The sequence below is a fragment of the Panthera pardus genome, unplaced genomic scaffold (genome assembly GCF_024362965.1).
Source record: "Panthera pardus isolate Hobbes unplaced genomic scaffold, ASM2436296v1 HiC_scaffold_24, whole genome shotgun sequence".
Classification (NCBI taxonomy): Eukaryota; Metazoa; Chordata; class Mammalia; order Carnivora; family Felidae; genus Panthera; species Panthera pardus.
In genome coordinates, this window is record NW_026526810.1 from 30722129 (window position 1) to 30736927 (window position 14799).

At 41.0% G+C, this 14799-nt stretch overlaps 1 protein-coding gene across 5 annotated transcripts in view; it reads right to left on the reverse strand.

Moving 5' to 3' along the window:
- IQCH (IQ motif containing H) overlaps positions 1-14799 on the reverse strand; it is a 213216-nt gene that overhangs the window by 188073 nt on the left and 10344 nt on the right. For all 5 annotated transcript variants that reach the window (XM_019441692.2, XM_019441691.2, XM_053888926.1 and 2 more), the window contains exons 3-4: positions 13956-14050; positions 2801-2918 (exon numbers count right to left, since the gene is read on the reverse strand). In XM_019441692.2, the coding sequence (XP_019297237.2) occupies positions 2801-2918; positions 13956-14050 (213 nt within the window). The remainder of the gene's footprint in view (positions 1-2800; positions 2919-13955; positions 14051-14799) is intronic.

Consider the following 14799-nt stretch of genomic DNA (forward strand, 5'->3'; position numbering starts at 1 on the left):
GTTCTTGACATATTTATTAGTTGTATAACCTCTTATTGAAAATATCATTTGAGAACATCTGCTCCCATTCAGTAAGTTGCCTTGTTTCTTTTGTGTTTTGTTTTTTGTTTTTTGTTTTTCTTTTTTGCTGATGGTTTCCTTTGCTGTGTAAAAGCTTTTCATTTTGGTGTAGTCCACATAACTTATTTTTGCTTTTGTTTCCCTTGCCTGAGGAGACCTTCTAGAAAAATGTTGCTAAGTCTGATGTATAAGAGATTACTGTCTGTTTTCTTCTAGGAATTTCATGGTTTCAGGTCTCCCATTTAGGTCAATTCATTTTGAGTTTATTTTTGCGTATGGTGTGAGAAAATGGTCCAGTTTCATTCTTTGGCATGTAGCTGTCCTCATAAACCATTCTTGATTATGAGTGTAATTATAATTGAGCAACTCCTAATTGTTTGTCATGCAAGTTTTTGGTGTTAAATGGAACTCCAAAGATCGTTATCTACTTTGGAGAAAGGAAGCTTAAAGAAGCAACCGGGGTTTACCTAGTCGAACAGGTTGGCGGTGGGCAATTAAAGGTGGTAATATCCCAGTTGGATTTCCCCGCTACTTAATAATATAAGCTTCTAAGTTGGTGTAGTAGGCTTGCGGGAACAGCTGGCAAAACAGCACTGTTTGTCATTGAGTTTACAATGCAAAATTAGGGCTATCTTGTATGTCAGCGGTTATGCATTTTTAAGCAGATGTCACTGATATTAGAAATAAAACAACAATAGGGATCTAGGCCCTCGAGGTAAAGTCAGGGTAGGAAACCGTCCATGCCCCTTTTAAATGAAGCTCACCCATGCTCACAGTCTTTAAAAGAACTCTGGGCTTACACACTGCACATAAGATTCCCTATCTTTATGATCATTCTCCAGGATTCAAAACTCTTCTGGGAAAATACGTTCTGGCTGTGGTTTTATTTTTTTCCGGAATCATAATAGCAGCTATACATTCGAGAGAGTCCTAGATTCAGATATTTTGTTTCCAAAGAGCCCTAATCTTCTACTTGTGGGCCACCAGTGACCCTCCTGAGATTCTTGGGGGAGAGGGGGAAAATTGAGCCGAAGCAGAGACTTACTAGTAAGGGAGGTGAGAAGTTTAAACTCCCTTTATCATAGCACTCCCTTTTCTTTTCAGAACAGCCTTTATTATGATGTGGTATTTTCTGATCGATGGTCTGTCTCCCCTGACTAGAATGTAAGCTCTGAGAGCAGGGACCTGGCATCATTGATCACAGTGTGCCTCTGCCAATTCTTGGCACACAGATAGTGGCCAAATGAATTCCGTGTAAGAAGTGCCATGACCGTGGTCAGAGTTGGCTGTTTTGCAAGTGTAGTGGAGCCTGGACTGGTTTTACATGGGGGTGGGCACCCCCTTAGGGGTCCCTATGATGTCCTTTCTTCATTCCACAAGCATTTATGGAGAATCCCCTGGCAATATACAGCAATGAACAAACTGACATGGCTTCTGCCCTCATTCAACTTCCATTCTAGTGAGAGAAGCTGACACTTAAAAAAAAAAATCTAGTTAGAAATTTTGCCAAGTGTGGTAAAGGAAAAATACGGATAATGCCATTATAAAAAGGGTACTGCATGATGGCTTCACAGCTTGGGGAAGATACTGAAAACCACTGACTGAACACTTAAAAAGGGTGAATTTTATGGTATATTAATTATACCTCAACAAAGTTATTGCCTACAAAGGGGTACCACGGTGGTTATGCCTACATTTCTGGGTTCATCATCCTGGCCCTGACACTAGCTGTGTTCTCTTGGGCAATTTCTTTAACATTTCTGAATCTTGGTTTTTTCATCAATAAAATGAAGACAATAATAGCACGTCTTTCTAGAATCGTTCTGAAGGTTAAACAAGTTAGTGTTCCAAAAGCACTGACAGGAGGTGAGCTATTATCACTTGTGGGGGGTTGGGGAGGGAATAGGAATTAAAGAGCAAGAACACTCAACAGGCAAAATCAGTAACCTCTTGAACTCAATTCCTTGCCACTTGGAAACTTGCCTTCTAGGGCTCTGTTCCAAAATTCTGGCTTTGCACAGTGGCAGTATCGTAGCCATTGGTTTATCTGAGGTGTGATTATTGCCAGTTAAAAAATTGGCAGGCATTTTTTGGAAGGCATTCTGTTGTGATATATTTGCTTTCTGAAGAAAGCTGTCTTGTGGTAGGAACTGACCTTACCATGAACATAATTGAAACAATAGGCATGTTTTCTCATTTAGAACACAAAGCAAATTTCCTACCTTTGCTCTTAAAAAGTTTTTTTTTTCTAACAACTTTATTGAGCTATAATTCATATACCTTCAATTTATCCCTTTAAAGTGTACAATTCAAGGCACCTCGGTGGCTCAGTTGGTTAAGCGTCCGACTTTGGCTCAGGTCATGATCTCACGGTTTGTGAGTTCAAGCCCCGCGTCGGGCTCTATGCTGATCACTCAGAGCCTGGAGCCTGCTTCAGATTCTGTGTCTCCCTCTCTCCCTGCCCCTCTTCCCCTCTGCACTCTCTCTCTCTCTCTCTCAAAAATAAATAATAAAGCATTAAAAAATTAAAAATTAAAATGCTAAAAAAAAGTGTATAATTCAGCAGTGTTCAGTAGATTCACAGTGTTGTGCAACCACCTCCACTATTGAATTCCAGAACATTTTCATCATCCCCAAAAGATACTTGATATCCATTAGATGTCCCTCCCCATTCTTCCCTCCCCCTAGCTTCCACAACCACTAATCCCCTTTTTGTCTTTATGGGTATCTCTATGCCTACCTTTTTTCTTGGAAAGGCTTGTGGAAATGTACTGTGCTGTCTTTGGGGTTGCCAAAGTTTACCCTCAGATTCTAGAGGGAAGATAAATGATTTCTGATCAATTACAGCTGGAAGCAACCTAAGTTTAAAAAAGAAAAAGAAAATTTTAAGTCAAATCTCAACAGCTTCACAAATTGTAATTTTGAAACAATGCTTCCTAGTTCAATTAGATTTTATAGGAAATATTCTATTGGTAATTACAATAAACTAGACCAACTTGAGCATTTTTACTACTATGAAACTGTACTTGTTTACTAAGCATATGAACTTCTGAGTCTGATAATGACCACTATAGCATGAATAAAAAGCTCTATCTCTGGCTGAGTTTATATGACCCACGTCGGACAGAATTACTATACTATAAAATATTTCTTGGTAGAGAAAATATAGCATGTTGTATTGTTTTGTAAAACCAAATCACAGAATAGCCAATGTTAAATACATTCAAAATGCTTGTCCCTAAGCAGTTGGCACTTACATTCTCTAAATGTCTGCTACTTTATATAACTGTAAAGACTTAAGGATCAAAGGTGGTTGAAGGTCTTTCTTACTAAGCAGTGGGCAGTTCCATGGCGGGGGTGGGGTGGGCAATGTAAAAACAAAGTTATAAGAATGACTGTGTGTGTAATGTATGTCTTAAAACTTTTCATTTGAGGGGCACCTGGGTTAGTCAGTTGGCTGAGCGCCAGACCCTTGATTTCGGCTCATCATGATATCACATTTCATGAGTTTGAACTCTGCTGGGCATGGAGCCTGCTTAAGATTCTCCCTCTCTTGCTCTGTCGCGCACTCTCTCTCCCCCCCCCACCCCCCTCTCTCATGAGCACACGCTCTATAACAAACTAAAACTTTTCATTTGAAAGTAGATTCCACTTTTTTAAATTGGTCAACATAATTAGGATCAATTAAACTCAACCATAATGACCCAATCTCTTGACTCTACTGTGATGCCCACTTTTGTAAAATTTTCATTAGAAAGCAATTTATGGACGTCTGGTTTTGTTCCAACGCGTAAAGAGCTTGGAAGTTATTGTGAGGATGGGAGTGATAAGAAGAACCTCAACACACTGAAAAGCAATTCTTCTTTGATCTGTCAGAGAATCCAGATCACAGGGAAAACTACTGCCTTGAAAACTGGAGAGAGACTGAGACAGACAGACCCTGCTAAAGCTCCAGAATGGAAGCCTGCTGCTGCAGCTGGTATTGGCAAGAAGAGTTAAATTCCACTTAACAAATGGCCAGAGGCTCAATGTGTATTAACTTGAGCTGTAAAAACTCGGTGGGGCCGGAGCGCCTGGGTGGCTCAGTCGGTTGGTCGTCCGTCTTCAGCTCGGGTCATGATCTCACGGGCCAGGCCCGTGAGTTCGAGCCCCGCGTCGGGCTCTGTGCTGACAGCTCAGAGCCTGGAGCCTGCTTCAGATTCTGTGTCTCCCTCTCTCTCTGCCCCTGCCCCTCTCACACTCTGTCTGTCACTCTCAAAAATAAATAAACGTTAAGAAAAAATTAAAAAAAAAAAAAAAAAGCCTCAGTGGCGACAAAGCTTGGGGGTGGGGTAAAACTTTCATGACTACCTTCAGGGGCCTCACCGTATTCCCACCGGAAGACACAGAAAAATCACCTCCTGTTTCTGGCAGGGGGAAGGGAAAAGAAACCACTTCCAACTACTCCCAGAGAGTTCTGTTGTTTGTTCTGTTCTCTGTAATGAAGGCCAGCTCTCAAGGAAAATTATTATCTGACCCGAGGAAGGGCAAGTAGCTAACTCCAGGCCCTTCCAGTCTTCCTGTCTCACCTAAGAGGGGGAAATTCCAAGAAAAACTAGTGAAGGTAACAGTTCAGAGGCACAGACCCACTGAAAGACGGAGGCCTGATCAAGGAGTATTGAATGCTTCCCCTCAACACACTTACATCTACAGAGGATTACAGATGAGAGGACTTCGGGCTCAGGCCTATTTAGGAAGAAGTTTCTAGGAAAAATGAAAGACCCCAGGGGAGACAAAAACAAAGACGGTTGAAGAAATGGAAGCCTCAGACACCTACAGTTACAGCAAACAGTATACAGCACAATTTGTAGCCAGATAAAGACTCATTAACCTCACTTCCTGTTACCCATACATCATGTCCAGCTTTCAAAAAAAAAAAAAAAAAGAAAAAATGACAAGGCATGCTAAAAGGCAAGGGAAAAAAAAAGGTTTGAAGAGACACAGCCAACATCAGAATCAGATATAACAAAGATTTTGGAAGTATCAGACCAGGAATTTAAAATCACTGTGATTAATAAGCTAAGGGCTCTAAATAGACAGCATGCAAGAACAGATATTTAATGTAAGCAGAAACCTTGAAACTCAAAGAATATAAAGAAAATGCTAGAAATCAAAACACCATAAGAAATGGAGAATACTTTTGAAGGGTTTATTAATAGGACACAGCCAAAGAAAGAATCCATGAGCTTGAAAAAATGTCAATAGAAGTTACCCAAACTGAAATGCAAAGAGAAAAAGGACTGAACAAAACAGAACAGAATGTCCAGGAACTGGGACACAATTATAAAAGGTGTAACATACATATATATAATGAGAATATCAGAAAAAGAAAGAAGAAAGGAGCGGAAGACATATTTGAGTAATGGTGGCTGAGAATTTTCCAAAATTAATGACAGACACTAAACCACAGATCCAGAGAGTTCAGAGAATACCAAGCTAGGATAAATCCTGAAAAACTATACCTAGGCATATCCTATTCAAACTATGAAAAACTAAGAGCAAACAGAAAATCTCGAAAGAAGACAAAGAAAAAAAATCCCAACTTAACCTATAGAAGAGAGGTATAAATTGTATCAGACGTCCCTTCATAAGCCATGCAAGCAAGAAAGCAGAGTGAAATATTTGAAGTGTGGAAAGATAAAACACACCAACCTGGAATTCTGTATCTAAGTAAAATTATCCTTCAAAAACAAAGGGGAAAATAAAGATCTCCTCAGATAGATGAACACTAAGGGAATTCGTCACCAGAGTCTTGCAAGAAATGTCACCAGAAGCTCTTCAGAGAGAAGGAAAATGATACAGGTTGGATAACAGGATACGTAAAGCAGGAAGAAAATCCAGGGGCCTCACCATATGTCCTTCCTTGGGTCCCAGGGCCCCCTAACTGGTCTGACTTCTTTCTAAGTCTTCATAAACTTGTTTTATAGATAACGTCTAGGATTTTTAGCTGTATTTATCAGAAGGAATAGGGAGAAGTATGTCTACACCATCTTCTTAGAAGTGAAACTCTCTTCATGGATTTCCTTAAAAAAATATTTTTTAATGTTTATTTTGAGAGAGAGAGAACCGGTGAGTAGGGAAGGTGCAGAGAGAGGGAGAGAAGAGAATCCCAAGCAGGCTCCACACTGTCAGCACAGAGACCAATGTGGGGCTCAAATCCAAAAATCGTGAGATCAGGACCCGAATCAAAACCAAGGGTCTGACGCTTAACTGCCTGAGCCACCCAGGTGCCCTTCTATTTGTGTATTTCTTATCTTTTTACCTCTGTTTATTATGTATTTAGAAGTGAATTTGAATTGAGATATAATTTTGCATCCTGCTTTCTTCCCCCTCAACATATACTGTGAGAATTTTTCCATGTCATTAAATTTCTTGGATAATATCAGTTTTAATAGCTATGTAATACACACATAGATGTGTTATCGATTTTTTTAAAAAAACTTAATGTCCATTTATTTTTGAGAGACAGACACAGAGTGGGAGCGGGGGAGGGGCAGCGAGAGACAGGGAGACAAAGAATCCAAAGCAGGCTCCAGGCTCTGAGCTGTCTCCAGCACAGAGGCTGATATGGGGCTCGAACCCACGAACTGTGAGATCATGACCTGAGCCAAAGTCGGTCACTTAACAAATTGAGCCACCTGGGAGCCCCAGATGTGTTATAGATTTAATCATGCTTTTACTATTAACATTTAAGGTTATTTCCACATTTATTGGTATTAAATAGAACACTGAAATTAATAAACATACACAGATTCATGTCTCTCTCTTTTCATTTCCTAGGACAAATTCCTAGAAGTACAACCACTAAATTAAAAAAAATGAATTAAAAAGCTTCTCGCACATGTTGAGAAGCTGCCTTTTAGAACTTCGTGCCAACTTACACCTTTAGTGGTAAAACAAAAGTATGCCCGTCCTACTGCTACCTCATCAGCACTGATTATTAGAATGGTTTAAATGATTTGTTGTGCTAATTTGTAAGGAAAAAACAGTAATATATTGTTTAATTTGCATTTCTCTGGCTTACCAGTGAGATTGAACATTTTTCACGTTTACTGGTTATTTGCATTTCTATCTCTGTGAGTAGTTTGTTGTCCTCTGTCAACTTTTTTTTTTTTGTATTGGCATGAATACTTTTTAAAAATTTTTAAAAAGAATGTTAGCAATTTTTGTGTCATGTCTGTTGCAAACGTTTTTCTGGTTTGTTATTTTTTCATTTTCTGATGCTTTTTAAAAAAAATTTATTTTTTACTAAAAATTTTTTTTAAGTTTTTAAATTTATTTTTGAGAGACAGAGTGCACAAGCAGGAGAGGGGCAGAGAGAGACAGGGAGACACAGAATCCCAAGCAGGCTCCAGGCTCTGAGCTGTCTCCAGCACAGAGCCTGATATGGGGCTCGAACCCACGAACCGTGAGATCATGACCTGAGCTGAAGTTGGATGCTCAACTGGCTGAGCCACCCAGCTGCCCCTGTTTAAAAAAATGTTTGACCCACAGAGAAATGGAAAGAGCAGTTAGCATCCAAATACCTTTCATGTAGATTACCAAGTGTTACCATCTTGCTCCCTGTGCTTCACCTCTGTATGACCAGGATGTAGTCCTAGTCTATACAAGTGGGATTTGTGTACTGCCGTGTAACAACCCAGAATGGATGGGCTCCAAGATGCTTCATTTACTGAGGGAAATGTACCTTCTAATGTACGCTGGCCGTGTAATGCAAACCTCTTCTTTCTCTCTCACTGCTTCTCACCACCATCTATTTGCTTTGTTCTTGTCTCCCCTTCTCAAACACTGGCACAACAGAATATAAAATGAAGATCTCTGTGCGGTTCTGAGAGTGTTGGTACAGATGGTAGTCAACCTCCCAGTGTCAATGAGCAAAGCGAGGTCGTTAAGAGCAGTGTGAGCAGATATTACGAGCAATAAAATCCACGAAAGCCAATCATGTGAGAGGAAGAACCACACTTTGACACAGACGAATCACGGCCAAAGTGGGGACAGTGGTGAAACATATTTGGAAAACAATACAGAAGCTTTTTTTAGCTCTTTGGAGAAAATATGCCACTTTGGATAATGTCCTCATCATTGTTTTCTGAATGACTGCTAAGAAAATCTTGCATTTGGGGGGCACCCATTGTTAGCACTCTGTGTCCCTACCGGTTTTTGTTTCTACCGGACACAATGACCAGATTTTCCCTTCTTGCTAAAATGTAAATCATCTTTTGTGAAAATTAGGCTTCTTGGTTTCCAGGAAGCCACGGCGTGGGAGAATGCTCCACTGCACACATGTGACCAGACTCAAGTCTGGGCCTCACCATCAACGACCAGTGTGACCTGGGATGGCTGTGATCCTCAGCATGCACATTTTTAAAAGGAAAGGGTAAATATCTGCCTCATGGGGTAAAACAAAGTCCTTTGCAAACTGTCAAGTGTTAGGAAAATTGTGACCACAAGATGAAATTCACACTGAAAATGAAAATGAACATGATGGCTATTGTATCTGGTCTGTTCTAAGTCATTTTTAAGGTATGTCCAGGGACAATAGTCATTTGGAATAAACTCTCCCAGTTTCCTGGGTTTCCATAGTTAACATGAAGACCCAAATATCGGAACAATGTTGATTCCCAGTTACTCATAGCAACCGTGCTTGCCGTCCAAGGAGCAACAGAGATGCACAGTTCTGATTAAATGGCACCCCTTTCAGAAGGAGTTGCTGGTCTGGACTCCTGGCCTCTGACACTCCACCAGACTCACAGTTTAAGTGAACAGTGACAGTCCTACCAGCATGACTCCCAGGTGCCACGCTGGGCTCATTCCTAGTGCAAGAGGCTTACTCCAACCCTCCAGAGCAATGGGGTAGCTGAATTTCCAGGACTAGGCCCTTGACCAGACAGAGGCAGGCCCTCTCAGTGGCCAAGGAATACTGATTCCAGGGAGCTATGCTTGTCCTGGGATTCCAAGCACAAATTAATCTGCATTCGGGATGCCAAGGGTGTTTGTTAAAATGCAAATTCCAGGACCATCTGGGAGCCAGTGAAACCAAAGTTTAAGAACCATCATTCTAGCCCGGTGGCCTCTCAAACAGGATGTCCACATCCCAGGCAATCCATAAAATAATGCCGTTGGTTGTGTGATGAGAACATAAGAACTTTTTTTTTTTTTACATCAAATAAGAAATATAGAAAATAAGAAATTACTGTGTGCTGCTATTTAATATTCAGCTTGTCCCTGGATCCCTCATGTGGTCATGTCACCTGTGGTCCTGGAGGCCTTCTGGGAGCGGGGACTCCAAACCACAAAGGCACGAATGGCGGGGTCTGCACTGGTACACATTTTTTCACAGCGTTAGAATACACTGTAGTTTACTCATGAAATGGGTTTATGGGTTCTATTACGTAGTTTTCACTCAAGCCTGAAAAAATGGACCAGTGTCTTAAAAAGATTCCTGCAAAAAAAAACACCCTGTATCTTGAAGATAATGATAAGGAGCATCAGTGAAAAATAAGAAAATGCCAGAATCGACACGTACTCGTGGGGTGAGCTTTTCTTCAGCCACACTAGAGAGTGCAAATGATGGTAAACCAATCAAATTTATGACAAGTCAGCCAAATCCATCCCCCCCCCTCCCCGCCCGAAAACTTAAAAGTTATCCAGAAGACTAACTGAAATACGGACTTCCATTCAACCAGCATCTCTGACGAATCTCCACTAAGCATAGAATATGTTTCGGGTTATTAGCTACAGCCAGTATAAAGCCATCGTGATTAACAAGATAAAACAACCAGAATATTCTAATTAGTAGCCTTTTTTAGCAAAAGAAGTTTTGTACTGTTAATATAGTAAAGTATTTTAAACTGTTTAATCTTTGTCTCATTTAAATATTTGTCGGTGTATTTTATAGTGTATTCACGCCATATGATAAGTATACAATTTATAAATAAATACATATTATGGATGCATGCCCGAATTTTTAAACTGATGGTCATGGGGGATAAAAGGCCAGGTTCAGCTTGTTCCAGCTCGAAACTGTAATCAACTGTCTTCTTCTCTGACCTCCTGATCAGTGTTGAGATAAGTAACCTGTCTCTCAGTGAGTCATGCCATCCATCATGAAAAAACACCTTCTTACTTGGGTGTTACAAGAACTTTGTCATGGAACCTCAGAAGAAAAACGGAGTGAATTGGCCAGTCCCACTCCCCCCCCCCCCCCCCCCCCCCCCCCGGGCGTGAGCACCTGAAGGAATCCTGGGTTCTACAAACTGCTTTGCATAGAAAACTCCTAGCAGGATATGAACTCTGAAGCCACATCTATTCACGATGGTCTCGGGGGACACGCCTGCAAGTGCAGAATCTGGTGTGACTATCTACCAGGGAACACCCCCGTCATAGGCGACAGTTCCTGACTGCCCGGGGTCTCCTGTTTTCCATTTCCGTCTACCGTTGCTACTTCTTTTCCTCCCTGAGCCACTCCCTGTGACTCACACTTGGACTCCCAGGACCTGCCCCAGGCCTGCTTACTTTAAAGACCCAATCTGGATTTTTCTCCAGTTTTTGACCTGGTTCCTTGCATTTCAGTTTCAAATTGCGCGCTACTTTAGCGCCACAGCTACGATGGATATACTCCCCCAGGCTTGCGAGGCTCATACAAACTTGCTAGGCTCCCATCTTCCTGCCAGGAGGGCCAGTGATTATATTATTGTATTGAATAGGAGAGAAAGGATCCAAGGACTACTTCTGGGAGCCAACTCCATGCCCCAGTTAAGGGTGAAGGCTTCCTTCCCTCTTCCAGACCCTAGTAAGGGGCAAGGACACTCCTTGGCAAGGGAGAAGAACTGTAGAAGAAAGGTCTCTGCCCAAATGTTTCTGCTTGATTCTCTGTGGGTATAATTGCTACACAGTTTGCTCTTTTCAGCCATCTTAACTTGCATATAGCCCAGACTCTCTGTTCTTTGTCAGGACAGAAGAACCAAGAGAAAGCTGGATACAGGATGGGAGAACTTCATTGGAGTTGGTGACAGACCTCTTTTCCTGTTTACTCCCCACCCCCTCCATTGTGAGGCTTTCTTACTTGATGTCTGTATGCATAATCTTTGGCCACAGCCTGCTGTCTGTTGGCTGCCATCTACAAAGGCCTCCCACTTGACCTTGTAGGGCTCCTTTGATTTCCAACTAAGCGTCAATATAAGTTGGGAAACTGACCTCCAATATTTTCTTCTCCAGGAACCCCTTCTATTATGTTCCTTCCTTACAGATTCCTTGTTTTAGAAGATTTATATTAACCTATTTTCAAGTCATTTTTTTATTCCCTAATTTAAAAATCAAAGCAATAAAATGACTAAAAACTAGACAGATGAGGGACAGTTGCGTCTACAAGGAATGATGGATGCCTGTGGCATTCCATGTGCAGGAAAGGGAGACTGATACAGTGGTACCCCAAAGCTCTGCTCCCCACTACTGAATGCTGGAACTTGGTTACGTCTGTAGATTGCCATGTTTCCTTGTGAACTACAGTGAAACCTTGGTTTGCGAGCATAATGTGTTCCAGAAACATGCTTGTAATCCAAAGCACTTATATATCAAAGCGAATTTCCCCATAAAGAACCATGGAAACTTGGATGATTTGTTCCACAACCCAAAAATATTCATAAAGGGGCACCTGAGTGGCTCAGTCAGTTAAGCATGTGACTTCGGTTCAGGTCATGATCTCTCAGTTTGAGTCCCACATTGGACTCTGTGCTGACGGCTTAGAGCCTGTAGCCTGCTTTGGGTTCTGTCTCTCTCTCTCTTTCTGTCTCTGCCCCTCTCCTCATTCTCTCTTTCTAAAATAAATATTTTAAAACCCACAAAACTATTCATATAAAAATGTTTACAATACCCTAATATAATACAAAATAATAAAGAAAACACAAAATATAAAGAAAAATAAACAAATTAACCTGCGCTTACCTTTGGAAACCTTCGTGGCTGGTATGAGGGAGATGAGAGAGGAGGGTTATTGTGTAGGACAACTTTCACTATCACTAATGGAATCACTGCTATCTATTGACTCAATGGAATCTTGTGTGTGTGTGTGTGTGTGTGTGTGTGTGTGCAACATTAACAAGGAACCTATCCAATGACCCTTGCTTTTGCCTCTTTTTGAGGATTTTGTGGAAATGTGACATTGCATTGTCATTAAACAGATTCATTGCTTGCATTAATAGCCTTATTCAGGTGGTGCTTTTCACAAAACTGCACTGTTTCCCACATTTTACACATCTCCCTAATCTCATTTGAAGTGAGGTGTTCCTCGGCCTTTTTCTCCTCTTCCTTTGCAGACAGGATGAAGACGTAGACTTCTCATAAAATCTTGCAGTTTCGGCCACTCACATATCTTATTCGTATTTCTCAATGATTTCCTTCTTAACTTCCACTGTAATCATCTCCTTCTTACCGCCTTTCTTTCCAACCTTTTTCTGTAAGGGGCCATTGTATATGCTCACATGGATGTTGACTACAGTATAGTATTAATAAACTGTCCGATACTGTATTTAATGTAACTGGCAATAAGGCAGCAGAGGAAAGGGTTTATATCTGCAGGCAGCCTGACCTAGAATGAAGCAAAGCATTTCTAAGCTTACTCTTGTATGGAAAAGCCAAGGACTGTCCATAGGTGCTTTGAAGTGACAAAAAAATACACTAGTGCCTGTTGTGGGCGCCTTCAAGTGTTCTGAAAAATCACTGATTTCTGCCAAACACTGCAGTGTGAGACCAAGCATCCGAGCATGGGAGACGATCACCCACAGTCCCACACAGAGAGAGAGAGAGAGAGAGAGAGAGAGAGAGAGAGAAGAACCATAAGGTCAGTTGCGATCATGTGACATTCGGCGTCACATACTACTCGTATTGCAAGCCATCACTCATTTATCAAGTTAAAATTTATTAGAAATGTTTGCTTGTCTTGTGGAACACTCATAAAACAAGTTACTTGTGATCCAACGTTGTACTGTATTTCTGAAACTGGACCCTACGATGCTTGGTACGTGTTTACGATGCAAATAGGGCCACAAGGTTTTTAAGCTTAGCACAAAACCTTCTTCTATATACACTCAAATTCAGGAGCCCTACCTGTAAGAGGGTCCAAAGTGAGGCAAGGCAATTTAACTCAAGTCTAATTTTAATAAATCCTCTCTTAGGATGTATTACATTATGAATATTTCAAGCAAGTTTCATTATTTTTGTTTTATTTACCCTGGATACCAAAATCACCTTTACAATAAAGTACCTATTACATGCTAAAAACTGTGAAGAAAGTGCAATGTGACCTTAATAGTGTAAAAACAGACTTGCATTAAAATACCTCCTTTAGGAGTTGAATTTTGGATACCTTTTACTAAAGAAAACAGCCAAAACTAGGACCCTGAAACAATTGTCATGGTGTTAAGCATTAGAAGGTAATAAAAGTCATGCAGAATAAACCAAGCCCAAATTCTGCCATTAACTTCTTACGCAAAACTATTGAAAGTAGAATGGATATGAACAAAGCCAAGAAGATTTTGTCTTTATGGTCACCTGACCTGAGTGGGAAAGTTTTGTTTTTTTTTTAATTTTTTTTTTAACGTTTATTTATTTTTGAGACAGAGAGAGACAGAGCGTGAACAGGGGAGGGGCAGAGAGAGAGGGAGACACAGAATCTGAAACAGGCTCCAGGCTCTGAGCTGTCAGCACAGAGCCCGATGCGGGGCTCGAACTCACAGACCGCGAAATCATGACCTGAGCCGAAGTCGGACGCTTAACCGACTGAGCCACCCAGGTGCCCCGAAAGATTTTTTTTAAATTGTACTTATTTTGTCCCCCCCGCCAATGGGTATTTTACTTACCATCTGGAAGCATGAGGAGAATATAAATTATCATCATTAATAGGAGTCGTTAACACATGATGGTTTACAACATTTAAATACTTCTCAATGTGAATCTGTTACAGAAAAGTGAAAGTTTAGGCTATGAGACCGGACTTAAGATACTCAGCTAATTTACTTCATTAGGGTAACACTCTGAATTGTGTGATTAAGCCAAAAGACACAACACGCTATGTGTTTATTACATGCCTAAGGTATCATTGGGCATCTCAGGGCTAAATGACTTTAACTGTCCCAAAAAGCATAATAAACAATTGAGACTCAAAGCCTGAGTGACCTGTAGTGCTCTTCACAAATTAAACCATGCACGATAGCCAGTAAATCGCTAAGCCAGGTAAGCTTACAAGGCAAGACAGACACCGAGTAATCTTTCCCTTATAGGGACTTCAAGCCAGCAGCCGAAGAAAGAATTTGGCCCTTAGGTTACAGATCATTTAAAATGGCCAACCCGAAAACTCCAGCTGGGTACAGCCCTGTCACCATCAGGTCATATAGGACAATGGTGTGCCAGTTTGATGAGGCAACAAAAACACACCACATCTCCCACGGCCTCTGGAGCTGAGCTGTGAAGCTGACAGCTCGTTAGAGTGAAAGGCTGAGACCAGAGCAGGGACAATGACAGTTAGAGGTCTCAAAGATGGAGATGGTCCTTATTTGGGCGCATGTGCTAAGAGATTTTTGTTTTATAAATGATTATTATCCTGGTCTGAGACTTGGGTTCTCCTCTGCCCTTCAACCCATGTATAATGATGAAGTCCCTATGTACTGTATTTCTGTTCCAACAGTGGTACATCTCTTTAGTTTT